The sequence below is a fragment of the Sprattus sprattus genome, assembly GCF_963457725.1.
Source record: "Sprattus sprattus genome assembly, chromosome: 9".
Classification (NCBI taxonomy): domain Eukaryota; kingdom Metazoa; phylum Chordata; class Actinopteri; order Clupeiformes; family Clupeidae; genus Sprattus; species Sprattus sprattus.
Window position 1 is genome coordinate 21,451,663 of NC_137928.1, and position 26,162 is coordinate 21,477,824.

The 26,162-nt window shown below is 41.7% G+C and overlaps 2 protein-coding genes across 2 annotated transcripts; one reads left to right on the forward strand and one right to left on the reverse strand.

The window, feature by feature from the left end:
• Positions 1-6,239: 6,239 nt before the first annotated feature.
• Positions 6,240-16,103, reverse strand: ppp1r13l (protein phosphatase 1, regulatory subunit 13 like). Its single transcript, XM_080844460.1, has 12 exons — positions 16,032-16,103; positions 15,601-15,710; positions 14,858-15,434; positions 14,623-14,715; positions 14,312-14,394; positions 11,562-11,877; positions 10,879-11,348; positions 9,932-10,063; positions 9,213-9,346; positions 7,653-7,819; positions 6,560-6,753; positions 6,240-6,336 (listed from the first exon to the last, which is right to left on the reverse strand). The coding sequence occupies exons 1-12, from the start codon at positions 16,066-16,068 to the stop codon at positions 6,301-6,303; spliced, it is 2,349 nt and encodes a 782-aa protein (XP_080700586.1). The 5' UTR covers positions 16,069-16,103; the 3' UTR covers positions 6,240-6,300.
• Positions 16,104-22,324: 6,221 nt separating this feature from the next.
• Positions 22,325-24,531, forward strand: opa3 (outer mitochondrial membrane lipid metabolism regulator OPA3). Its single transcript, XM_080845175.1, has 2 exons — positions 22,325-22,475; positions 23,520-24,531. Exons 1-2 carry the CDS (start codon positions 22,334-22,336, stop codon positions 23,849-23,851), a joined length of 474 nt encoding a protein of 157 aa, XP_080701301.1. The 5' UTR covers positions 22,325-22,333; the 3' UTR covers positions 23,852-24,531.
• Positions 24,532-26,162: the final 1,631 nt, after the last annotated feature.

Genomic DNA, 26,162 nt, shown 5'->3' on the forward strand with positions numbered 1-26,162 from the left:
TGGTATTCTCCTCACTTAGCCTGTGCTGATGGGTGTGTTGTATTGGAGGCCTGAATGATTTATTAAAGGAAGGAGTGCGAGAGGAGAGGGCGAGCAGGGGAGCGCTGATTAACTGGCTGAGGGAGGGAGGACAAGCACTCCTCTATTATTCATTACTCCAGGGGGGGGAAATGGGAACGCAGAATGGAGTCAGAGAGAGAGGCAGAAGAGGAGTACAGCAGAGGACTGGGGGGCCTGGGGTGGGGGTGGTGGCGGGGGGCTTTTCACTTTACCCCTTTAAAGAATGGCTGAATATGTTATGTGTTGTGGCGCTTACTCTGTTCTTACTCTTTTTGTATCTCCCTCTCTTGGATTTGTTTGTGCACAACTGTTGTACAAGTTCTTTCAGAAAGTCGCTCAAGCTAGGTCACAAGGGGCCAGCTACTGTCAGTATTAAGCTTTCTCAAAGTCTAGGGCAGTCAGAGAAGTAGTAAGCTGAGAGAGATGTCCAAAAAGGACGATAACATATTAAGGGTGTAGCCTACGTGTAGAGATTCAATGATGTTACTAAAAACAAAATGTAGAAACCTCTAGATTGGGGTACATTCATGCATACTTTTGTCAGTGTAGTTGTGTTCTGCCCTGCTTCTGTCATATCATCCAGGTTACAAAGGCATGTTTATTAAGGAAGAGGTGAAGTAAACAGTCATGTATGGAGTTATCGGGCTAGCTCTAGTCCTGCCTTTCCTACATTTACCGGTATACAGTTTACCCACATGTGTCCCAGTTTAGGCTCCTGAGTCACTCTGCTGCCCAGGAGCCTGAAGTGGACTTCACTAGTGTCTTAATCAGAAGGCTTAGTCCTCTCATTGCCGTGCAATGTGATTCAGTGTTGGCCCATCTTAATGTGATTCAGTGGAGGCACCTCTTAATGTGATTTAGTGGAGGCTCATCTTAATGTTCTCCAAGCAAGACTTGCACACATTCCTCATGATTTATGCACACATTGTAGATTGTGATGTAATGAAGCCAAAACAAGGTACACCCCCCCCCCCCCCCCCCCCCCCTTTCTGCTTTATTTATGACTATCTGTGCTGTTGACGTGTGTGAAACAGACCCTGGGATACGATTGCAAGTATTGTCTGTGTTTGGTGCGTGCACTGGTGTTTCTGTGTCTGAGCCTCTGTGTGCCTTTGGCCCTTTATTTAGTTGTGTTTCAATAATTAATCTTGGCTCTTGATGGCATCACATTTGGGGAATTTGCCAGCCGTGGACCTGACAGAAGTAATCTCCTCAGCCATAATTACACACAACCATCTGTTTAATAAGTTAAAAGGCAAACATCCAATATTTATCACTTCTGGCCTCCAGGATCCAGATAAAGGGGAATCAAGTCTATGTTGTTGTTGTCAATGATGAGGCTGCTGTTTGTGTGTGTGTGTGTGTGTGTGTGTGCGTGTGCGTGAGTGCATGCGTGTGTGTGCGTGTCTGAATTGTATATACTGCAGCTATGTGATATGATTATGATAACTACAGAGGTCCTGTATTTCCAAGACAAAAGGTGATGAGGTACCATATAGCAAACAGTACCATGCTGGGCCGCCGGTTCTACTTGGGCAGCCCACAGCAGACCGTAAGCTTCCAGTCTGGCTGCCCCAGCTTTTCTCATAGAAACATACATAGTCCTCACAACTACTTAATTTGGCTAGTATTTTTGGACTTTTGCAATATCAAATGTCAAAATCAATCCAGGATGTTAAAAAATGGTTAACAAATATAGAAATTGGCACCAGTGGGCCCATTAGATTCAGTGACTCTCAGTAAATGTCAGGAAAGGAAAATCTTGATTCTGAATCATAATTTGGCACCGCTAACGCCTACCCTACCTACTATCTACACTGACTCCCTATCAAATCTAGATTTAAAATAAAGTCCTCCTTAAATACAAAGCTCCGAATGGTCTAGCTCCAAACTAACTGAAGGATTTAACAGTCCCCTACAGTCTGTTTACTTTGTTCTTGTTATTCCAAGAATATCATTAAGAACAGTGGGAGGGAATGCCTTTTGGTAATGAGCCACTCTCTTGTGGAATGATCTGTTCGAACTGATGAGATGTGTACACCACTTAGTTATTTTGAACTGGCACACATAATGGGTAATTGTCGTTTTGCAATTCAGCGCCAGCCTTTTCTCATGCGGATAGGTTAGTGTGCATCATCCCTTAGATGCAATAGGTCTGGGCCGTACGTCATGGTGCCCTCCTTCGTCCCCCCCCCCCCGTCTCCCTATATGATCATCATTACACGTCTCTGTTCGGTAATAGGACTACTGTTTTGCAATGCTTATGAATGTGACAGCACTGTTGGCTCCCACCATCACATTTTATATATAACGTATGTACATAATGGAGCCAACTGTGATACTCAATTCCAGTCACTTCAAGGTGACCCGCTCAACAAACATGACCCTGTGGGCCCTCTGTGGGTTTCCTCTAAATAAATAATTTGAAAATTAAATTAAAATAAATGAATAAAAAATAAATACAATTGAAAATGAAATACAAATAAATAAATTATAATGTATTTATTTATGAAATTATAAAGTTACTATAAAGGTACAGCAACTTCAGGATACGGAATCTTTGCAATCTGTATTCTTACACTCCTTCTATTCCACGCCAGTTTTGCTAAGCTGTGTCTTTACCTCAATCAGTCTCCTGCTGTAGGGCGGGGGAAAGAGCAGCCAGGAGGAGAAGCCCATCTGCTCATGGCAGTTGATGTATGAATTTGATTGTGCCGGTGGAAGGCATGTTGGGAGTAGGCCATTCTGTCATGTCAGGCAGAACTGTCATGCACTTGTGAGCCAAAAACACCTTCTCAGATAATGGCTGGCTCTTTTCCAGGCATGCGAAAAGGTAGAATGAGGCTGAGGGAAAGAAAGAAGCAGACGGCAGTCAGGAATTCAACAATCAAATCAAACTTAAATCAAATCAAAGGTTTTATACCAACCGAGGTAACACAATGCGCCTCACAGAAAGAACAAAATGCAAACACTTGTAAAGACGCGCAGATTTCCCAGAGATAAATAAACAGGAAATGACTTACTAACCATACTGGCAATGCATCATGATGGGTCAAAACAAAATAAAGAGAGTTAAGATGGAAAGGAATTGTGAATGGCCACATGTTAGCAAGAGCGCTTTGCTCTGACGTGGGTACACTGGTTGTAGTCCCCATCAATAGCAGTTCATTTTGCCCCATCAGAGAAATAATAGGGTTTCAATGAGGCAGCAAATGAGCTCCGCCTGCACAGAATCACAATTCAGCACAATCTGTGACTGCTGTTGCTGACTGGTGCAAACACTATTCCAAGACCTCCACAACATCAACAGTTCTGTGAGAGGTAGGAAATGTGGACGTGTGCAAGAGAAAGAGAGACAGAGACAGCTGATGTGACATGATCTGTTTTTGTAAAGCCCTGCAGCAAACATGAAGGCAGAGTATGCTCTGAAAATGCAAAATGTAGAAAATGGAAATCTAACTGCTGTGTTTTGATCATGGCCAAAATGGCAAATATATAACAAATAAGTAGTTTACCTGAATTGGTTGCAATTGCAGCAACTCCAGCACACTGTAAGAAAGGGTCAGCATTGTTCCTGCATTACTTTGGCCTGTGTGCTTTTAGTCCACATACCTACACCCCACTGTCACCTAGAGGAGACGTCAGGACTCATCAGTATCACATTCGATGCTTCTATGCTAACCGTTTCAAGTACCATGCTGGTAATACTGTCAGATTATTATTTTTTTTTACAGCTACAAGCCTGAACACCCTAAATTGCTGTGCACCCTGGATGTTTTAGCTGTCAATTATCTTTTCTAGCAATTTTGTGCAGTCTACATTTTTTTTTGCTTTCTTAATAGTCTTTCTAATAAACTAAAACACTGATCTTAATCATAGTTTGTAGCTGGTTAATGACAATACAGCCATATGCATAGCAGTATTTACCATTTAATGCAAACATTCAATTTTCAAAGGGGGTAAAAAAGTTTAGAATTTCATATAATGAAGATTGGAATTTCAATGTGTGATGTGGCTATTTGTTTGTAAGAGAGGTCATCAAGTGTGCCTTTATTTTACACTCCCTGCCCGCTATTGATAGCCTGGCAACTTGATAGTTTATCACTAAAGTGAATATCATACAAAGAACTTCAGATGTACAGAAAAAGGTTCATTTTTAAATGTTTCAAATGTTTGGTCTTAATCTCTATACCAATTCTTATAACAATTAGCTTGAGCATGCATAATGGTCAGCATGGTTGTAAATGATTCAAAACATTTAGCAAAACTCCTTTTTACCATTGCTGGTGGCTGACTATCAGTAAATAGGCTACTTTGGAAAGGTAGCCTAGTTCAAACAAAGGATATGACACACATTTCAGAACTTTGACCACTTAATCATGTAAAACACATTTGAAATCTAGAATATATGAAAACAAGACTTTAACAAGACCCCCCAAAAATGCTTTCAGCCCATGTACACATGCTCTCCTAAACGCATCAAGTGTGTGAGTGTGGACCATGCATGAACTGGGCACATGTTTGCCTCAGCGTTTCCACCTTCTGGTGAATCTGTTAATGACTAGATTTTTGTACTCTGAAAAATGTTTTGACTTTAGAATTAAAATTTAGCACATTTTCATTTCAAATAACTACTTGGCCTTTGTATAAGCCCATTTATAGGTACATTTGATCACATGAGCCATTATTTGTTGAAGTAGACAATTCAGACTCCATATTACAGTAGGTATTTATTAATCGCTTTGTTCATGTAGTAATACATAATGGATACACACCCAAATGTACATTTAATGAGAGTCAATATAATTAAAGTTTGTGCAAACATGTACTACTACTATGAGACGAAATATACTGTTTTTAATGTAGGTTTGTTGCTTCCAGATGTCAGTGTTAAATCCTATGATGTTTGCCTGTAACAGCTCAAGGGTGATCTCCTCTCATCCTTTCTGTTGTATGCTTTTTTACAGCTACTAGCTATGGCAAAAGCACACAGAACACAGTTTAAATAGACAATGAAAAATCACTGCAAAAAGATTAGACTGCAGTTGTTTTCCTTTTTAGTACATCCCACAGGTATGGTAATCTGGCACTCATGGTGGGCTTATTGTTTTCACTCCTGCATTGCTGACTGACTGGCCTGCCATGAGTATTTGGATATTGTCAGCTCTAGCTCGCCCCCTTGTGACGGTATTGGACCAGTGTGCACCATCCCTTGGTTATGCTGTTTTAGGCCTAGGCTGCCAGGGACCTGCCTTTCCCTCCTCCTCTCCCCCCCATCTCTTGATATATGGATATATGGCAGTTACTACATGTGGCTTCAGTCTGCTTACAAGCACGTCCCTCTTCTTTCTCCCTTTCAGTAGTACCACTGCCTGCAGTACCAGTGACTGTGCGCAGCTTAAATCTTCTTTTTGGAGCCTTAAGCTAGCAAGCAGCAAAATGCATAAATATGCAAAGCAAAGACTAAAGATCTCCAACTAGGAGCTAAATGTAACCATCTTATGACTCAAAATGATTTTTGTCAAATGTTGCAAAATGAAATATGCGTGCCCCTTCAATAAAAGGTTCAGGATTTACAGTGAATGAACATTATCACTGCACTTGTTCACAATACAAATACACAAAAACAAAAAAAACTGTTAAAACATCTGAAAAAAAAGTCTAAAATGACACTACTGACTGATAGTGGTGTCTGACAGATTTCATAACTGGCTGAATTTCCACAGAGTCCAATGAACATATACTACTTATACCACATAGGCCTCGATGGAAAACACTGGTTTCAGCAGTACAGACGGATCTAAGATCAGCTGATAAGAGAGAAGCCCCTACTCTCTGCTAGTTCTTGATGACGCATTCTGCGCTTTAGCACATTACCTGCTTCACACACAGCTGAATGTAAGTGTAGTGCCAGCGAAAAAGCCAGTGAAAAGTAAAAATGGCAGTGAATTAGCCTTCCTATTACATTTGAAGCATGACAAAATATGACTACACAATGGCTAAAAAAAGCTGTTAGAATGAAGTCCTCATATGTTCAATGGTACTTATTTTCATGGTGAGTAGGCATGATTGGTTGGATTGTGTGTGTCATAGTTACAAATTACAATAATTAAAATGTATAAAATTGAATACCACACACATATAACTACAGTCATTAGACGCTTGTATCATTTTATATTAATGTCCATTCAAGATAATGTATGGTTTTCCTCAGTGAAAATGTGGAGGAAGTGTTGTAGTCTAGCATAGAGTCTTAGGACGGACCTTTGGGAAAAGCTGAGGGAAAAAAAGAGAGAGAAATAAAGTTCAAATTTCAGAAAAACTGTCTGAAAACAGGAACAGTAAACACGGCTGCGAGCTTTTGCTGTAATTTGCATAATTTCATGTGTTGTGACATGATTAAGCAAATGTATAAAGCTGCTAAACCTGCCACCAGGCAGAGGCTGAGAAAGGCGGAGATCAGACTCTGCACTTTGTTATCTGTGTGTTCCATCCTTACCCCAAAGTAGTTGTTGGGCACAAAGCCCTCTCTACCACAGAGCGATGCCCACCACCAGTCCACCCCCTCAGGCTTCTGCAGGATGGTCACCATGTCTCCTTCTCTGAAGCTCACCTCATCGGAGGCCTGCGCTGAGAGGCCCCACAGGGCATACAGCACACCGCTGTTCTCCACACCCATGGCGCATTCCACGCCTGAATGGAGTTAGGCACGCACACAGACACACACACACACACACACACACACACAATTAGTAAATTGCATGTGAAAAGATTTTCATGAGTTTGTTTCCCTTCCATGAATAGGTGTACTAGGAAAGAAAAATGTCTCTGGGTTTGTCCACTAACACCAGCCAGAGGGCAAGTAATGAGACAGACAGGGCTATTAAAAACAGATTTTGTTGTGATGATCTACTGGTCCACAGATGTGGCAGCCCACAGGGTAGTGTCCCTATATGCCCGATGACCAGTACACTAATGTTTACACATATACATTAAAAGGGACAACACATAAGCCCATTAAAACAGCAGCTACTTAAATTAAGTTACATAAACCACATAATTCTGTAGACAAAAAAAATTAATACTTAGCTCATATCTTGCTATCTAGCATGTTTTACACATGTAAATACCTTACTTAGGTCATATCATTCATGCTATCTAGTAGGGGTGGGAATCTCTTGGCACCTCACGATTCGATTCCGATTCAAAGGTCAACGATTCGATTCTAAACCATTAAAACGATTATCGATGCATCTCGATTTTTAAAACATTTGAGTTTGCTACTCAGAGTCTCAAATCACTTTTTTTATTAGAGAATAAGCTTTTCCTCGTCACAATTATGACATTCAATGAACAATGCAATAACCGTGCTAAGCAGTGCTTTACGGTGTCAGTGTGATAAGTACGTTATTTCCTGTCTATTTATCTCTGGAAAATCTGTGTGACTTTACAAGTGTCTGCGCCCTACAAATAAAGTTTGATTTGATATCATGATATCTAGCATGTTTTACACATGTTTCTGCCTTACTCAGGTCGTATCATGCTATCTAGCATGTTTTACACATGTAAATGGTGAGTGTGCAGCCCCTCACCTCTGAGGAAGTTCTCACACTCTTCATAGCCTTGAGCATAGGGGTCACACTTCTGAGCAGCAGTAGCCTCATCGCTCTCCGTCACTGCCATCACAGCTGCCCCACTCCGCACCAGGTACTCACACAAGGTCTTATCGTTACAGGAGGCTGCACAGTGCAGTGGGGTCCTGCCAGGGCGCACACACACACACACACACACACACACACACACACACACACACACACAAGTGTATACCTTCAATTCACACCCTCATATCACAGCACAAGGGGATACTATTAACGAAGTGGAAAAAAACAAGTGCACACCACAGATCAAACACTCATAAAACTGTACATCCATGTTACATTTCCAAACGGGAATAATTTTAAATAATCACCCATATCTAGTTTAGATGACATCAAGCACTTTTTAAATAACTACTGCAGAAAAAACATCATAACACATATGTAATTTGAATAGATTAATAATATATGCGAACAGTTCAACTCAGTACTTCAGACAAGTTAAAGAACCTGACTCATTCATTACTGAAATGCATTTGTATTCTAGCATGGCCACACAACGTGCATCGAAGTTTTGGTATGATATTGTCATGGAAACCCTAGGATTAGGCAAGATATTGTGGAATGACCCATACACACCATACATTTCCATGTCAACACCTTAATTGAAATAAACTACCCCAATCCGAATGAAAATTAAATCGGGTTGAAAAGACCAGTTACACCTTTCATTGCACAGTCCAAACAGTCATTCTGAATTATTTGTTAATGCACAGTTGATCGTGAATTTTAATTGTGAATAGAACATTTTAGCTATTTAATTTGGAATGTAAGATCTGCAAAATGTCCCATGTAAATGTAGAGACATGTACCAAACAAAGAGTTATGAACCACGTCATTCTTCAACTTGATCCGATGTATTACCTTTTTACACGCATCTATGTATATGGTGCAAAACCTAAAACGACATGAACTGACGTGATTTCAATGTTTTCAAAACAATTCATACTAGCTAAAAAATTAGACCAATATCAAATATTGTTTAGTTTCTGATCTTCAGATCCACCGCTTGTACCAAACACAGCACTTCCTAAAGGTAAGCTGCTTGTTAAGGTCCTTTCAGGTCTCAGTTCCACCTTTCATCCCGTTGACAGTGGGATATATAACTAAACCAGCTGGGTCATTGCATTGGCCTCTCATGTGCAATCCTAGGCTGTTTGAGGTCTTATAGGCTTAACAGGCAGTCTAGCGCAAAATTAATTATTTGAGATAATTGGCTAAAACAGACCAATTTGTGAAATATGAGCGGGAATGCCTGCAAGTATGGTGGTCAGAGGATCATGGTCTGTTCATTTGAACCAATACCAAACTGTCACATCAGGCACAAATACAGTGGGAGATGATAAAAAAACAAATACAAGCCTTTTGGTCTTGTGACAGACACACAGACACACCCAGACACCCAGACACAGACACACACAAACACACACACAGAGACACACACACACACACACACACACACACATTTCTTGAATACATTTAGACTGAGAGACTTACCAGCCATGGCTGTCAGGTGCACTAACATTAGCTCCAATCCGTACCAGGAAGTCAACAACTGCATAGTGGCCTCCACAGATGGCATTATGTAGAGCGGTGATGCCTTCGTCATTTGGTTGACTGGGGTTGCTCATCTGCTCAGACAAGAAAAGGAAAAAAACAGACACACAAACACAAATTCAACACACATTCTGTTGTCTGTCTTCTGAATATGGCAAGCACATCAGTTGAGTCTGCTCAGATGAATTTGTGTGTCTGCGTCTGCAATGCGCGTGTGTGTATGTGTGTGTGTGCGTGCTTGTGTGTGTATGAGTGCGTGTGTGTGCGTGCGTGTGTGTATGTGCGTGCGTGTGTGTATGTGTGCGTGTGTGTATGTGTGTGTGTGTATGCGTGCCTTTGTGTGTATGTGCGTGTGTGCATGTGTGGATGTGTGCATGTGTGCATGCGTGCGTGTATATCTATGTGTGTGTTTGTGTGTGTGCTTGTGTGTGTGTGTGTGCGTGCTTGTGTGTGTATGTGTATGTGCGTGTGTGTGTTTGCATGCATGTGTGCGTGCGTGTGTGTGTGTGTATGTGCGTGCGTGTGTGCGTGTATCTCTGTGTTCGTGTATGTGTGTGTGTGCGTGCTTGTGTGTGTATGTGTGTGTGTTTGCATGCATGTGTGCATGCGTGTGTAGGTGTGAATGTACGTGCGTGCGTGTGTGCATGCCTGCATGATACCTCTTGCACAGCTCTCTGCACAGTGTCCAGCTCCCCCACCAGAGCACCGTCCAGCAGCAGCACTAGGGGGCTGAGGCGAGCGTGCCGGCCGGAGCTCTTCTGGCTCTTCCGCCTCAAGATGGAGTTTAGACCCTGAGCGGGAGGGAGGCAAAGAGAGCTTGTACCAAGACTGAACCAGGATGAATTTCTTTAGGTGACAGACAGTGTGACAGATGCTGTAACTTGTAAGGGATGCTGTAACTTGTCACTGCAGCTTATAAAAGTGATCACACTTCACAACTAAAGGCCATTTGAAGCAAGTAACTAGTTAACTTTTCTGTCACAGTTTGTCACTGCAGCTTATAAAAGTGATCACACTTCACAACTAAAGGCCATTTGAAGCAAGTAACTAGTTAACTTTTCTGTCACAGTTTTTCATAGCTGGAACCACTGCCATTGTCTATAGGGTAGGGAAGAGTTGGGTCATTAATCCCAATGTTAGATTCACTGGCATGGACTCAAAGATCCAAGTTTTGCCTTTATTTACAAAAGTGCTAAAAAATCATGAAAATGGGAGATGCTTATGCAGTCCTGTGACTAGAACTAAGAGCCCAAGCAACCTAGCCCCCACTGCGGAGTTTAATCAGGTTTACATTCAACAACTCACATCAGTTTAGACAGAGGAGCTGACAAATTCACCGCTAGCAGTTGCTAAAATCTGCCAGCTGTTGGAGGTGATGAATTGAACTTCTATGTCTGGGCTTTCACACTTGTTCACTGTTGCCTGTATCACCTCATGAGAAACCAATGCCAATGACCTTCCTACAGAAAGCAAAGCATGCCATACCTTAACCAGGAGCCATCTGTTCTCCATGGTTACCTTGTTCATTTTGTATTAATTGTATGAAGGCAACAGCTGGACCTTAGTGCCAATATTGGTTAGTGTAAAGCCAAGTGCCAGTGGTTACCTTGTTCTCAGGAGTGACTGAGATGTTTGGAACAGGGGCAGTGTTTGATGTGCGGGGGGATAGGTTTTCCTCTCCATCTGAAGAGCTGCTGTAGTCACTCCCTGGTTCCCCCTTGATATGGAGGCCCTTCTTGTGGAACAGATTGTTGATCATCTGCTTGTACTGGTTTGGCTGAATGACTAGGCTCTTCTTCATGGGTTGGGACTGCTCCACTGAGCCACGGCGCTTCAGTGCTCTGGGGATCATGCCTCGGATGCGTAGCAGCTCCTCCAGGGCGGGTACTGGTTGATTCTGCGGGGCCAGCACAGGCTGCAGGCGTGTGGGACTGAGTGGCCGAGGGGCCCGAACTAACCTTGAAGTCTCAGGCTCCTGCCCAGCATAATGCACTGGACCATCATATTTGGAATAAGAGGCTCCTGCCAAAGGGTCCAGGTTTTCCAGTTCAGAGTCCACTTCATATGGTTTCAGCTCTACATAGAGAGAGCAGGAGATGGTCAGTTGTTAATAACTTGGAAAACACCCGTTTCTACTTCTATCAGAGTATGGAAGATGTCTGAATAAATTATATAACTAGAACCTTGGAATTGTAGCAGGCCCTAAATTCTACCCTAAACACCATTTTACAGACTATGCTAGAAGGACCATGCATGTGTAACTATTATCTACTGTAATTGTGCCTCTACCTTCACCATAGTAGGTTGGCTGCGGGAGCTCTTGTGGACGGTAATAGTGCTGGAAGTCTCTGGTGGGGAGGTGCTGGAAGTAGAAGGCTGGGTCCCCCTCTGGCCCAGTGACTCTTGGGTAATGGGTCCTGGCAGCAGAATGAGGGTTCTGAAGCCTCATTATGACTGACAGCGGGATAGGCCTATGCTGCCGCACTTTTGGTATTGAGGGTGGTATGGAGATGCGTGATATGATTGGCTGGTCAGGGGCAACGGATATGTGAGTGTTTCTTGGCAAAGAGCTGTGATGTGACTGCAACTGACGACTGATATGGTCCTACAGAAAGAACAAGATAAGGACAGCAGTGAAGGGCGGTCATTTCACAACATGCCAAGGGACAGGTCAGCAGTGAACAACATGCCAAGGGACAGGTCAGCAGTGAACAACATGCCAAGGGAAAGGACAGATATGACATTTCTATTTAGGGTGCTTACTGCCGAAGAGGTGACTATATTGTACTATCATAATATTTGGGCCAAAATGTGATCTGATTGCGTTTATTTACATCTTGTGCTACAGCAAGTATTGCGATTTGATTCTGCAATATTTAAGGATTCATTTCTCCACTATATTACATTTGGCATACTGGGGGTCCTGCAGCCATCTTGGCGCGGTGTGTTTGCCTCTGACTTACTTTCCTGAGGCGCAAGAGAATGATAAGGTCTTGTGCCATCTTGTGAAGCAATATTATTAGAGCAGCCATACGTACCAAAATCATAATATTAAATGAAGAAATACTGTGATACTTGGCACTGCTGTATCAATATAATATTGTGCTTGACAATATACTACACTGTATACATTTCTACATAGTCATCACACATCATGGAACATTTAATCAGTTTTCCATGCAGTTAACACCCCGTTTCTTTGATTTCTAGATTTCAAAAGGTGTTTGAAAAAATATACATTAATTCAGTGTTTCTGAGACTACCCACACTAGCAATACACCAATGGATGCATCAGTATCATGGATTGGCAGAGATTTGGTATCTTCCAGACACTGCTTTGTGTTACATGTTGTTATATAATCAACATTATAACACGGGTAGATGGAATTATAACACGGGTAGATGGAATCCACCATTCTGAGAGTTAGTTCCGGGGTGTGCCTTAATCAACGATATAGTAACTGTACAACCTGTTTTCATCTACCTGAGCGTTCCATATCAGTGCGCACTCAAAAAGAAATTTCTAACCAAGATGGCGGCGTGTTGTGGGGAATGTAGTGGGGAATGTTTCATGTGAATTAAGCTATCTACACGACTTTTTATATGTCTACATTGACTCGGTTAGTTGTTTCTGTGCTACACGAATGTTGCAGAGTATTGTAAGTCTTTACTGAAAGTCTCGAATATTATTTGTAGGTGACTGCTAACGCTAGACCAAAACTCCATTGAAACACACGTAGCTTTTGTGCTAGGCTAACAGACGTGAAGATCCCAATGCTATTTGTCTGTTGCATAGCAACAGCCACACAAAGGGGGACTACTCCGCTGCGCGTCGGGCCTAACAACTCCCTCGAACAAGTACATTATTGACGATACAGTACTGCCTCTCGAACCTTATTGCTTAAATATCATTCAATTACTGTGACAACACAACTACATAAATCTTCAAAAACAACAATGTGATTTCCACAACCCTACAAAACTTCTTTGTGAAAGAATGCATATTAGGGCCTGATGCAGAAAACGCAGACGGACTTGCAGAATTTGAGTTAATTAACAGGATCTTTGGTCAACCGCTGAACAAACTTAGAACAGCCTTTTATGACATAAGGGATAACAGCCTTCAAGGTGTCCCTTTGTATGGATGTATTGGATGAGGCGGAGGCGAGTCCATTATATTTCAACACTTTTCCATGACCTTTCACAACCTACAAGTACACAAAATTGCAAACTGCATAGAATGAACATGGATGATTTATATAGCCTACAGGCGTAATAAGGTCAAATAGCATGGTGTGCAAATTAATAAGCAATGTAACATGAGTAAAAGTGAGGTTGGTAAAGGATATCCCCAAGGTTGTGATTGGGCTGCAGGCTTGAATGTGTTTTTTTACACTTTCAGTTGCGGGAGAAAAACCTGATTTGTATTTGATGAAAAATGTGCCTCGGGACTAGTCTGGGAAGTCCCACCCCACTTCTTCCGGCCAAATTGATTTAGCCTCAGAACTGGGTCTGGCCAAGTTTGCATACCCGTTCATTTCAAGATTTCCAGAATCCTTGGAGCCAATCACAAACTGGCTTTTGGCTACCTGGCGCGCCATTGGCGGATTTAAACTTACCACGGCTACGTTACAAAATCTACTGCACGGAGAGTTTTTAAACATTGGACATGGTGGCCGCCGAAGCACCGCAAAACTTCGATAAGGCAAGTTTTCTTTGAAAACAGAACAGAAACTTGCCCTGGAACAATTCATACAGAAAAAATATGTGGTTGCTTTATTACCGATCGTTGTATCGTTGTATAGTATCGTTGGTCTGATTGGTTAAAGGACTGTCCAATCAGGTGGCTAAAGTGGAGCGCCGTTGAGAGTTGGCCAGACCAACTGAACAAATGGAATGCAGTGAAGGGGCAGGGAATTCCCAGACAACCTCGGGACAGGAACACGAACCAAAAGCCAACAGTAGGTACACAGTGGCTCTGTTACAGGAGCAAGCAAACAAAGACAGACAGGAGCAGGAGCAGGGGCAGGTTCACACACCTTTCTGGATGCAGGGGGAGGGCCATCCAGGTTGGACTCTGTCCAGTTGCCTTTGGGTAGAGAGGGCCTGCGCCAATCAGTCTCTGAAATGTTCAGAGCATGTCAGTGCAGATCGTTACAAAGCTTTGGAAGCATATGATAGTGATAACGTAAGGATAGATAATGCGTGTTTATAATAATATTTAGATAAGAGATACGGTGAGGCTGGAGATAAGCCAACATATTTTGTTAAACTGTTATTCAAGTGCAGGCTAGTTTTACTCTAGGATTTGCTAACCTAGTTTAAGGTAAAAGGACTAAAAACAACTTACTCTCATAAGTGTGATTAGGTTTTCTCTCATATGAAACATCAAGGTCTGATTCATTCCAGTTGCCATGGATCTTGGGTCTCTGCGCAGACTCATCTGATGAGAAGAGACAAAGAGAAGGCAAAGTTGTTTTCCACATTTTTACAAAGAAGGCAAAAACAGTGATCAACCCTAAAAGAAAACACAGATATTGGCATGCGCAAATTTAGGAAACTCTCAAGGCAAAGTGCTTAATTACCTGTTTGTTTAAAGTGCATAAAGTTCCGGGGCAGAGTGCTAGCAGCTGATTGGGTGAAGGGCTGAGGGGAGGTGCTCCTGCGTGGTGATAGACGCCCCATGTGGGTAGGGTCCAAAGAGGGGGTGGGAAGCAGTATCATACCAGGAGACAGATCATATGTAGGCGTTCCAGGATTTGATGCAGGACTGTATGTCAGAGACCCACGAGGGCTGTGGTCGGAGCTTACTCTACGGGAGGGGGAATGACGCCTCTGGATTTGGGGGGAGCTTACTCTAGGGGAGGGGGCATGACGCCTCTGGGTGTGGGGGGAATGGAATGGAGGGGTTAGCTGACCACGGGGGACATAGTTGGAGGCGAGTTGATCCCGTTGGACCGGAGGGGGGTCTGACGGGGTAAACCTGTCCGAGATGATCAGGTCCCCATCGCTTGGCCCAGGCCTGCGGGTGGTAACAGTGGGCATGTAGGCTGAGGAGCTGGCAGTGCTGCTGCTGCTCCCTCCTGACCCCTCCTGGTCTGAAGAGGGAGGCAAAGGGCTTCTGCTGTTGATACGGATCCTTTGGTTCAGCTCACTGGGCGGCTGGGGAAGAAATAACATTCAGTACATGAAGACTAAATCTTAGTGGTCATTGTTTGAGAAGAGAACAGGACAATATTATTACAGGGTGACTTTTAAAAGGAGATTAAGAGTTGTATCAGCTGTTTAATATTGATTTAAAAAACAAAAAGAAATGACGATGTGGTACCTCTGGCTTGTTTGAATTGGGGGCACACTCCTTCATCAGGGAGTCAAATTCACGAGATAGTTCATCAGCAGTGGCAAGTGATGCATTCAATTCTTCATTCATATTCTGGACTATACAAACATAGATATTTTACAGGTTAACAAAACTGGTCATTGTACAAGTCCATCAATGTAAAGAGTCTTGTCAGGATTAATGTCTCAGTAATATTAAATAAATGAATGAATAAATGAATTAATATTAAATAAATAATATACCATACACACACACGCGCGTGCACGCACTTGCATGCACGCGCACGCACACACACAGACACAAAAACACACACACACACACACACACACACACACACACACACACACACACACACACTCTCAGCTTCCAACACCTGCACAAGACACTGAAATATAGTAATATATGTGGCAAGCACTCACACAGCATACTGCTGCCATAGCTGGCCTGTGAAGCCATGGCTGTTGATAGTGACAGCTGACCTCTGGTTCCCTCACACCACCTTAGACAGGAAGACAGACATCAATTAACCTGCTGAGAACAGTCACATTGTACTTTCTATCCAGCCTCTAGACTTTTTTTTACATACAGACACAGATTAGCCTACAAGGCACACAATAGTTTTATTTCTACTACACCTTCTGCCATTGTGCCCTTGAGGAAATACTTGTTCTAATCTCGTCTGGAAAGTATGTGTTTGTAGAACTTTTTTTCCTTAAATGTTCCAATGTATTGTATCTATTCGGCTCTCTGATTCATCCACATGAATGAATCTCTCTGAGGGAGTGTGAAAAGGAGTTAATGGGATGGGTGAGGGGGTGCAGGAACTCTGAGCAAAGGTTCAGCCCATACCCTGTCATCAGATGCCACCTGTTATTGTATCGACACATTGACTCAGCGCTGAAGGAGACGATGATGTAATTCTACTGTCTACACCCAGATGTCTGAGAGACTGAGTAATACACTTTTAGGCTTTGTATACGATCATCACTATTTCACAGACTTTCACCATTGGTTAAATAAATTAGACGACTCATCTGATAGACACGTAATGTCTGAGTGAACTCAAAGGTCAATCTGCTACTCTCACCGACACACAGACACTACATTAGTCCATCTATTCCTACCTAATTCTTTACTTTGTTCATCCAAGTCACTTAAAGATCTATCTGAAAAAGACATAAACCAGCATATGAATCATGATTATTCCAACCCATTTTCTACTGTATCCACATTACTGTGAGCCTTATAGTCTAAAAAAAACAGCCAGATCAATTTCCATGAGCATCTTTTGAAGTCACATTACATTATAGTTATATTTATGTAGTATAACTATATATAAAGTTATAGCCATGTTATCAATAATAAAAATACTAATAAAAATACCAAATACCCAAACTATGAATATTTATAAAATATGCCTCATTCAAATTAACTAATAAGTAAAATGTTGTGTGATTTGATCATGCTTTCAGTAACCACAAAAAAGCCACACGTTACTACTGTCGGTTACTAAGCGAGGCAGATTTAGGTAGGAGAGGAGTGTACCTGTGTGTGACACATGAGTGACGGCCCAGGCTTGCATTCCACACCCCTCCCAACAGGGAGGCAAAGGCCTGGGCCTTATCAGTTGGTTACATGGAACGCCAACAAACACTGCCCTTACTGAGACCACTGAGTCATCAAGGTTGTTAATCTCACACCACACCAGCTCGAAATGGAGTGCAAGTTCACCATAGCTTTTCACACAACTACTTTTCTTAGAATTTTCCAAGAAATGCCTGCCTTGTCTCTAATGTGGAGACTTGCCAATTAAGTTCTCAGAATAGGTAGGTTTTCAAATCCCACAAAATGGGTCTTCCAACACAGTCTAATAGATGACTCTTTATACAAGTTTGTAAGCTTGTTTAACAAAAAGTGAATCCTCAGAAAAAAATCTCATCTGTTCAAACGTTGGATGGAATGGAATAAACATAATTTGTTTTCTGTTCGAATACCTTTCTCTCATATGCATATGGGTTTAAACATTGGCAGGGGTGAGAGTTAACAGATGTACTTACTAATGGTTGGATTACTGCAATTGTTTTGTCTTAAATTATCTAGCTCTAATGTGGATTTCTTAGGAAGCAAGATTTTAAATACCGATCTGATTTTATTAGCCTTCTATTCTATTCATGTCTATCATCACAAAGATAAACAAGTTTCTTTCAGGCTTGCACCTACTTGTGTAAAACCTGACTGGTTGTAAAATATGCGCTGATTTTCCAGTCAAGGAAAGTGTTCCAGCCGGGAGGGTGAGTTTCTATCAATTGAAAGTGTTCAGGAGGGTGAGTTTCTATCAATTGAAAGTGTTCAGGAGAGTGAGTTTCTATCAATTGAAAGGGTTCAGGAGAGTGAGTTTCTATCAATTGAAAGTGTTCCACCCAGGAGAGTGAGTATCTATAAATAGCTAGTGCTGACCTTGGGAACACACTTATCATTTTAAAAGGCCTATCAATGGTGGAAAAGGACAGCGCTTGTCCTGATAAAAGTGTATTTCTTTTCATTCGTCATTACTTGTCATTATGTAATCAGGCATAGTTTTAGTTGTAATATTTGATCGAAACAACAAAAAACTAAACAAAATCGAACAAAAACACTTTGCCATTGCCACACAACAGTCAGTTAGCATCCGGGGCTGCAGCCAATGGCCGAGAACATTCCACAACTGTCCCGTGGCAGTCTCAGACGTCTCTTGACAGTAAGAATATACTCATTTCATAATGCACCTCTTTCTCTTGCTAATCCCATACTCATTCTCTTCCAAAACACTACTTTTTATAACATGTAAAGCCCAATTCGGGGATATTTTTGTTTATGACTTTAGTAGCTTTAGAAACAATCATCACACCCTCAAACCTATATCCGGCTTAATCCATCCCAACCAGACCTAATATTGCTTTAGCTCTTGTGCGTTTATATCTTATATTGATTATCCTCATCCCAACTTTCAATATAGAGTATGTGCACGTGCCCAGTACCTTGTGTGACAAAAATAAGGCCCATAATTGCACAGCAAATGGTACAAGTAAGGTTACATTTCTGTTAGACAGAAAACAAGGGTTCAAGACAAATCTACTTTGATCTCTGTATTAATTTAAAGAAACTGTAGCAACTCCACCAAACATGATTATGAGTGTCCTATGCGTAACCTTTCCTAACTTTAACCATAAATCTGTAGCCAAAATAAACATCGTTTCCTTTCCCAAAGAAGCACTTACACAGGCTTAAGTCTTCTTTTGAGAGGCTGACTCCTCCACTGACGGTCCTAAAAATATCCGGTTGATCACACACCCATGCTAAAACTAAAGGAAGGCATGCATGTCCAGACACACACACACACACACTTAACTCCATGCCATGCCAAATAACAAAGCTTGGCTTTGGCAGAGCCCCAGAGAAAATGAGGTGTGCTGAGAAAGTATAATAATTAGGAAGCAAAAAAATGTATTATCATCATCATCTTCCTTATCGCATACACCCTCATGCGGACCTTCTTGGCCAAACATAGCACAAGCAAATGAATCACCGTTTTTCAATAATGCCAAATAAATCCTGTTTTGTAAGTAACTAAACTCTGCACATTTAGCTATTACTTCATTAATTGCATATCAAAAGACCCACTGGAAGACTGCTCTAATCACCAGTCCTCCTCGACTTGAATGTGAGGAATCTCTCAGCTATCTCCAACATGACAACTTGACAGCTCTTGGAGACTTACATGGAACACAAGCATTCTAATCAGTTTCTGCTTTGAAAATGGAAGGAAGTAGCCTGGATACCAGCCTGAACTCCGCCCACAAAATTTTTGGTCTGGGAGATTCAGTCTGGAATTGAGCTAGTTGGGAGAGATTAAACGTCTCAGAAAATTGATCTGAACAATCAAATTGTAAGGGCGGGCTTTATACATTGATGGACAGATGACCAACCAACGCTTGAGTTGATTAGATTGATAGAATATACATTGAACAAAGATGGCGCCGTCTCGAGAGCTTAGTGGGACATATTTGATATGATTTAAGCTATCTACACGACTTTTTTATGTCTACATTGACTCGGTTAGTTGTGTATGTGCAAACGGAATGTTGCCGAGGATTGTAGGTCTTAACTGAAGCACTCTAGACCATTATTGATAGGTTATGCTAACGCATAGACAAAAAAAAACATTGAAACAAATGGTAGCTTCTAGCCTTGAGTGCTAATTAAGTAACGTGAGCAGGCATATCTCAACAGATATTGACAGCGCATTCATTTTGAAAGAGGAACAGAGAAACGCGATCAAGGCATTTGTCGATTGAAAATATGTTTTTGCTGTCCTTCCTACAGGATCAGGTAAAAGTTTAATCTATCAGATGGTAATACTACGTTGCTCTGATTGGTTCTAGGTATCCAATTCAGCGAAGAGGAATTTTCTTTCCTGGTTCGTTGAAACACGCCCCATAATCACAGCCCAATGGTTCAGTTTCAGACTCATATTCTGACTAGAATTATGAGTATGACATCGTCAGGCTAGGAAGGAAGTGCAACCATAAAACAATGTGAATATGCATAGGGAAGAATCCAATACAACTTAGCTATGTAAAATAATAAAATCACAGTGTGTGAACTCTTCCATAAACCTACAATACAAACCTATATATGTATCTGTGTGCCGACAATAAAGTAGTAGCTATAGAGAAACTGACTTAATAAGGAAGTGCAGTGCACACTGAAGTATAGGTTCTAACAGGAGAAAGGAACTATAAATGCTGGGCTGCTCAACTGGTTAGAACAGTCTTAGTGTTATTAAGTCAGTCCGCATGATGATCTGGATGTCCCATACAACACTCAAACTACAGAAGTGACAAGCATGTTGACAGGCAACACTTTCACTGTTTCAGAGCAGTACATCAACAAACATCCTTTCAGCAGTAGATCTATCAAAATCATGTTCATGTTTATTTACTTTATTTGATACATCTTGGTGAGTCTGCGAGCTCCAGGTTTGGAACTACAGGGTAGCCTAAAAATGTAATCTTTGAAAAAAGCACAGTATAGTGCAATTATTCCTCAGTGTAGAACTAATCTGAATGGTCATCCATTCAACTATATTAAAGTTAATTTACACACGTTTTTCTCTGGGAAGGGCCAATACCCTGACATAAACACTATTATTATTTGTGTTATCTATACAGTTCTTGACAATTATCCTGTTCCACATGGCTGCTACATTGTGGATGTGGATATCTGCTATTCAAAAGCACCACTTTTAACTCAGTTGTATGTCATCTCAAACGCTGTAACTTCTAGGTTCTAGGATTTAACAGTAGGTCTATATAGTTACGCTTTCAAAACTGTACATTCAATTTGAACATCAATTCAGTGTTGTAGGAAGGGAAACATGTGTTTATGAGTGCAATATCACGTGATATTTCTGTTGTAGGCTGTTTGCTTTGCAATTTGCCATGTTTAAAAAACTCATTATGTCAATAAATCGTCGTTGTTCATTTCATCATACCGACACAATAGTTGAGACTAGTCTCTAACCTCTGATAGGCTCTTGAAATATTTTCATGTGTGGGCCTACGGTGCTAAATTCCATTTTGCGCAAAAGTATTTTAACTTCATAGCCTAACTATCACGGAATGCCGAGTCCATCTGAGACAGGCACTGTGTCATCCGGGAATTTAGGCCGATTTAGGCACCGTGAAGTAAGTTAAGCAATGCAACAACTCCTTAGGCAGACGGTGTTTGATAAGACCTGCCCAAACTGCAGTTTCTGTTGGCGAGAGCAAGAAAGCATCTGATTTTCATTATCCCATAGCATACTCTCCCCAAAACTCCTCCTTCAAGACTTTGCAAAAGCCGCATACACCAAAATAAGTCCCACTTAAACTTCGAAACAACTTCGAAATACACAGTCAAACTACTGAAACCATTTCTGAAACATCTGATGACGCATGTGTTAGACTACTCGGTTCTTTGTGGACTTTTAGGCTAATTATGCGTACCATCGCCCATGACCAACTTAAGATAGGATAACTGTCTGATCGTAAAAAAGAACTCTTACCCTCAGAAATCGCGTCCGCCGCTTAAATTGCTAGTAATCCCGAAGAATATATGGTAGGTTATCTCTGGGAGTTTTACATCAGCCGCCACTTGAAGCGCTAACAACACTATGCCATCCAGTGAGTTAAGGAATGGCTTTGAACAGCAATGGCCCAGCCCACACATTCTCACCGCAGAAATTTGAGCCAGGTGTTGCACAGCTGGCTCAGGTGAGCGCCGTGCCGCGCCCACCCCACCCCCCTTTCCCAAGTGCTTTGCCAGGGTAAAGCCGACAGAAAATATGGTTTAATCAGAAATTAATTAGTTTCATCTAAAGAACTGAGAATGACTGCTGGAAAAAAATATTTAAGTGCTAAGATTACTTTATTTAGGAACACTCGGCTCAGATGTAAAGGTAAATCAATGATTATACTCATTGCATACGCCAACACATTCCCGAGCATACTATAACCAATGCATACTTATTATTTAGTCTGCGGTAAGGACAGATATAATAATAGTCCACTGCGTTCGAACACAAGTAGTGTGCCGGGACTACTACTTCATGCATATGCATGACGTGAATATTTATTTTACGTCATCACGTTATTTGACCTCGCGCATGTCCCGCCCCAGCCGGTTAGGTATTTCCGCCAAGATGGTTGTCGGTGCCTTTCCAATCGCTAAATTGCTCTATTTGGGCGTACGTCAGTTGAGCAAGCCTGTGGCGAACAGAATAAAAGCAGGGGCACGGAGAAGCGAGTTTTTCAAGACGTACATATGTGGTCCCCCAGCACAAAGTAAGTGAATATTTGACAGAGAAACCAAAAAGATATTTGATGACAAGCAGTGGTGATAACCTAGACGGAAGCTAAGCGTTAATGGTACAGCATATAGAACCAATCGAAATCTTTCGACAGTGCTGACAAACCAATCAGGGTAACGGCCGTGTTGTGTGCGACTGACGTATTGGGCTTTTCCGTTGAATGATGGGTTGTGGGCCCAATGATGTCAAATAAAACAACCCAATGAGAATATACATGGATTGGAGGTGGGGAAGCACTTGTCATTGAAGCTCCTGTGCATTGCCATTGAAAGTGCCTTTCTCCACTTTGTATTGTGATGATTGACCACAGAAAATAGTCTGATGAAATCACGGGTTCAGGTGTTAACAGCGTTGACTTTAGACGGTCAGCCGTAGCCAACGATCCTCCTTTCGGTCGAACTGATGAGTTCTACTAACGTCTGACCAAAAGCTGATTTCCCAAAGAACTTCACTCAAATGCATGCGGTTCTCCTCACAAAAAAAATACTTTTTTCCAACGGAATACCCATTCTAATATTTTATAAAAATATTTGCTAATGGTCAATAGTAACAGGAAAATATGTAGTTCGCAATTCGGTTCAGTGAAAGGTTGCTATTTGTGCTCAACTGCCAATCAAATCACAACCCTCCTTTCCGTGGCCCTGAAGCACCTATTATTGTTGATTGGCTGAGGTTGTTTATGGCACGGTCCAAGCCAGGAAGTTTGTTTCCCACGGCCAGGACTTCGTACGAACACCAGAGGTGTTTGTGATGACAAACATTGGGCTGACAGCTAGAGGAACATGAGGTGCAATTCGCTGAATTTGATAAAGAGTGAATGGGATTAGAATAGCAGAGCACCTTCTCCACATGCTGAATAATTGGCAGTCAGTCATGCTATATTTGGAAAGCTTGTAGCATATTTAGCCCATCCATCCACCTAGGCCTATCCATCCATGTTAGATTTCAACTATGTGCATTTACCCAAACGCAATTGTTATTGTATTTTGTTAATTTTTGAAACTCCCTTCACCTACAGTGTACCACTGGATAGAAATGCGGACTAAGATGAGAATCATGGGATTTCGGGGCTCCTCGATCAAGCCTCTTAATGAGGAGGCGGCAGCTGAACTTGGGGCAGAGCTTCTAGGCGAGACGATTATCTTCCTGATTGGAACAGGCTGCATGGTCCTGGAGTACAGCCGTCAGGCTGCTAACTCGCGCCGTAAGGAGGAGGAGCTCAGTGAGACCATCACCAGCTTGCAGCAACAGGTGGGAGAGCTGGCACTCACTACAGAGACTCTGGATGCCCAGCTCCGAGAAGTCAACAGGCTGCTCATGGCCCTCCCCTCCCCACAACCCCAGAAGTAACGTCAGAACCCGTCCTGGCATGGTGGCATGGGACTGATTTAACGTCTGCATGTGGAGAGAGAGTGTGCCATAGTACAGTACAGCACTGCCATGCTGGCAGCCTTGTTTAGGTCATGCTGCGCACATCCATATCTTTAAAAAAAAGAGTCCGTGCCTACCTCTTGACTGGGGTTGAGGGCCAATGCTGGATATGGATGGGCTGATTTACACCTGACAAAGCAACCTAATGTAACAGAATTTGCTGTGGTTTGAGACTATTTATTTGGCTGAGTGTACTCTGCGTGTCCGTTCACAGATCACAAGGGTGATATAGTCAACACAGACAATGCTAATTTCCATCTGGATTTAACTGTAATTTAAAACAAGATTTGGTGAAACATATCATGCTTACCTTGCATTTCAGTGCGCTCTATGGAAAATGAGGCATGTGTAATTGAAAAAAATATTGTAAATATGTTCCTTGCTGTTGTACAATGATTATTAACGTGGGGAAGAGTCCCATCTTGGAACCTGCTTGCTGATCTGTAGATTCCATGGGTTGTGGGCCACATCACATGCATACTTGTATTTGAATTGTAAATATTGATAATGAAATAAATTACACAATAACTCCAACAGAAATGTCTTGTGTTGCCTCCACCTGATCCACTCTGGGTGTTGTTTTCATGGCTGAGATGGATATAAAAATATGTTCTCCCATACAGACCTTTTTAAAATAAAAACAAATGTAATAGATGTCTGTTGTTTGGTGCTCATTACATTGCTGAAGTCAAAACTGTGGACTAGATATGAGGCAAAGGAGTTCAAGGAATGACTTTTACAATGTGTTGTAGAATTGCCTCACTATTTGTATACACAAACATGATTTGCATAAACACAAAACACTGTCAAACAAATGTAATACAGTTGTGATACAATACAGCAATATGTTGCCATGGTAACGCTTTCCTTCTGGCACCTGAGCATTATGCTAGCTGACAGGCTAACCTACACTTGCCAGTCACTACTGGTTAGCCAAACATGCTGCTACGGAAGCATAAGTAAGTTTTGTGGTAGGCGAGCTGATTAAGTCTACAACATCAAAGTAACACATAAAATACACTTAAACTAAAGCCAACATCAATTTAAATGTAAAAGTTGGTTAACTTATTAATTTATATTTCCCCTTTTCAACATTGCAATGTAAACATCTGTTTTTAATTATATGTTGGTTTGTCACAGCATTTAGTGTTCTTAAAATGTTTCAACAGATCAGCGTGGTTGTTCTGTGTGCCAGGGTTCCCAGCAATTAGTGCAAGACGTTGGAGGCATTGACTTGTCACAGAACAGTCTCTGGAGTTCCCTCTAGTGGTACAGGCCAGTATTAGCACACTGTCTCAAAACTGTCCAATTTGGCCTACAACTGCTGCTGGATCAAAGACAACAAATGTGTAACATTTTCAAAACATGCAAGTGAATGTGAAATCACTGTTAAAAAAAAAAAAAACCTACTGCAATGGAATTTTAACATGGTGATCTGTGTGATTTAGCAAGGGGGGGGGAAATCAGAATTGATATGGACTGAAATCTTAGACAGACCATGACTACAATATTTAATTGTGTCCATACTGTTATATGTTCAGAATGAAATGTGAGTTTTTGAATTACAGCCACCACACCAGTGGTGTTTTTCCCTTCAGTATGATATAATTGTTGAAAAGATGAATGATTCATCAGCAGCTTTTTTTCAGAACATTCCCGGATAGATTTGTCATGCTGTTATTGGGTCACAAAAGGGCCTTACTTTCAAACAATAGGCTTCACCAGATGTGTCCAAAGTATCAAATGATTTTGTCAAGACAGGCCTCAATAGTGTAATAAATTATACATTAAGCTTAACTACGGTTGAGAATACAGGAAGCCTTTATGGGGCTTGTGTGATGTGTTTGCGTTTGCCTGCCTATGTGGTCTGTGTACAAACACTTGAATCTTTTTTAGGGCCGTGTCCTTGAAGGCCTTTGCCAGCCCAGCAGAAGTGGCTGTCCTTGCTGTGTACGTATAATCATCACAGCATCCTCTCTTCACCACATATTTTGCAGTTCGCCTACACACAAGGGCAAAGCAAAACACCTGACAAAACAAAACACACGGAATGAAGGGACAAATAAGTACTTATTGAAGCAAACTGTTTCATTGTGTTCCACAATTTCTCCTCTTATATCTAAATTTTTTTTCAGCGACCTGGGCCTGGATTTGGGGCCCTATGCTTATGTCGATATCTGTGAAGCAGTTACATTAAGCATACACTTCTCCACTTTACTTTTTTTACACT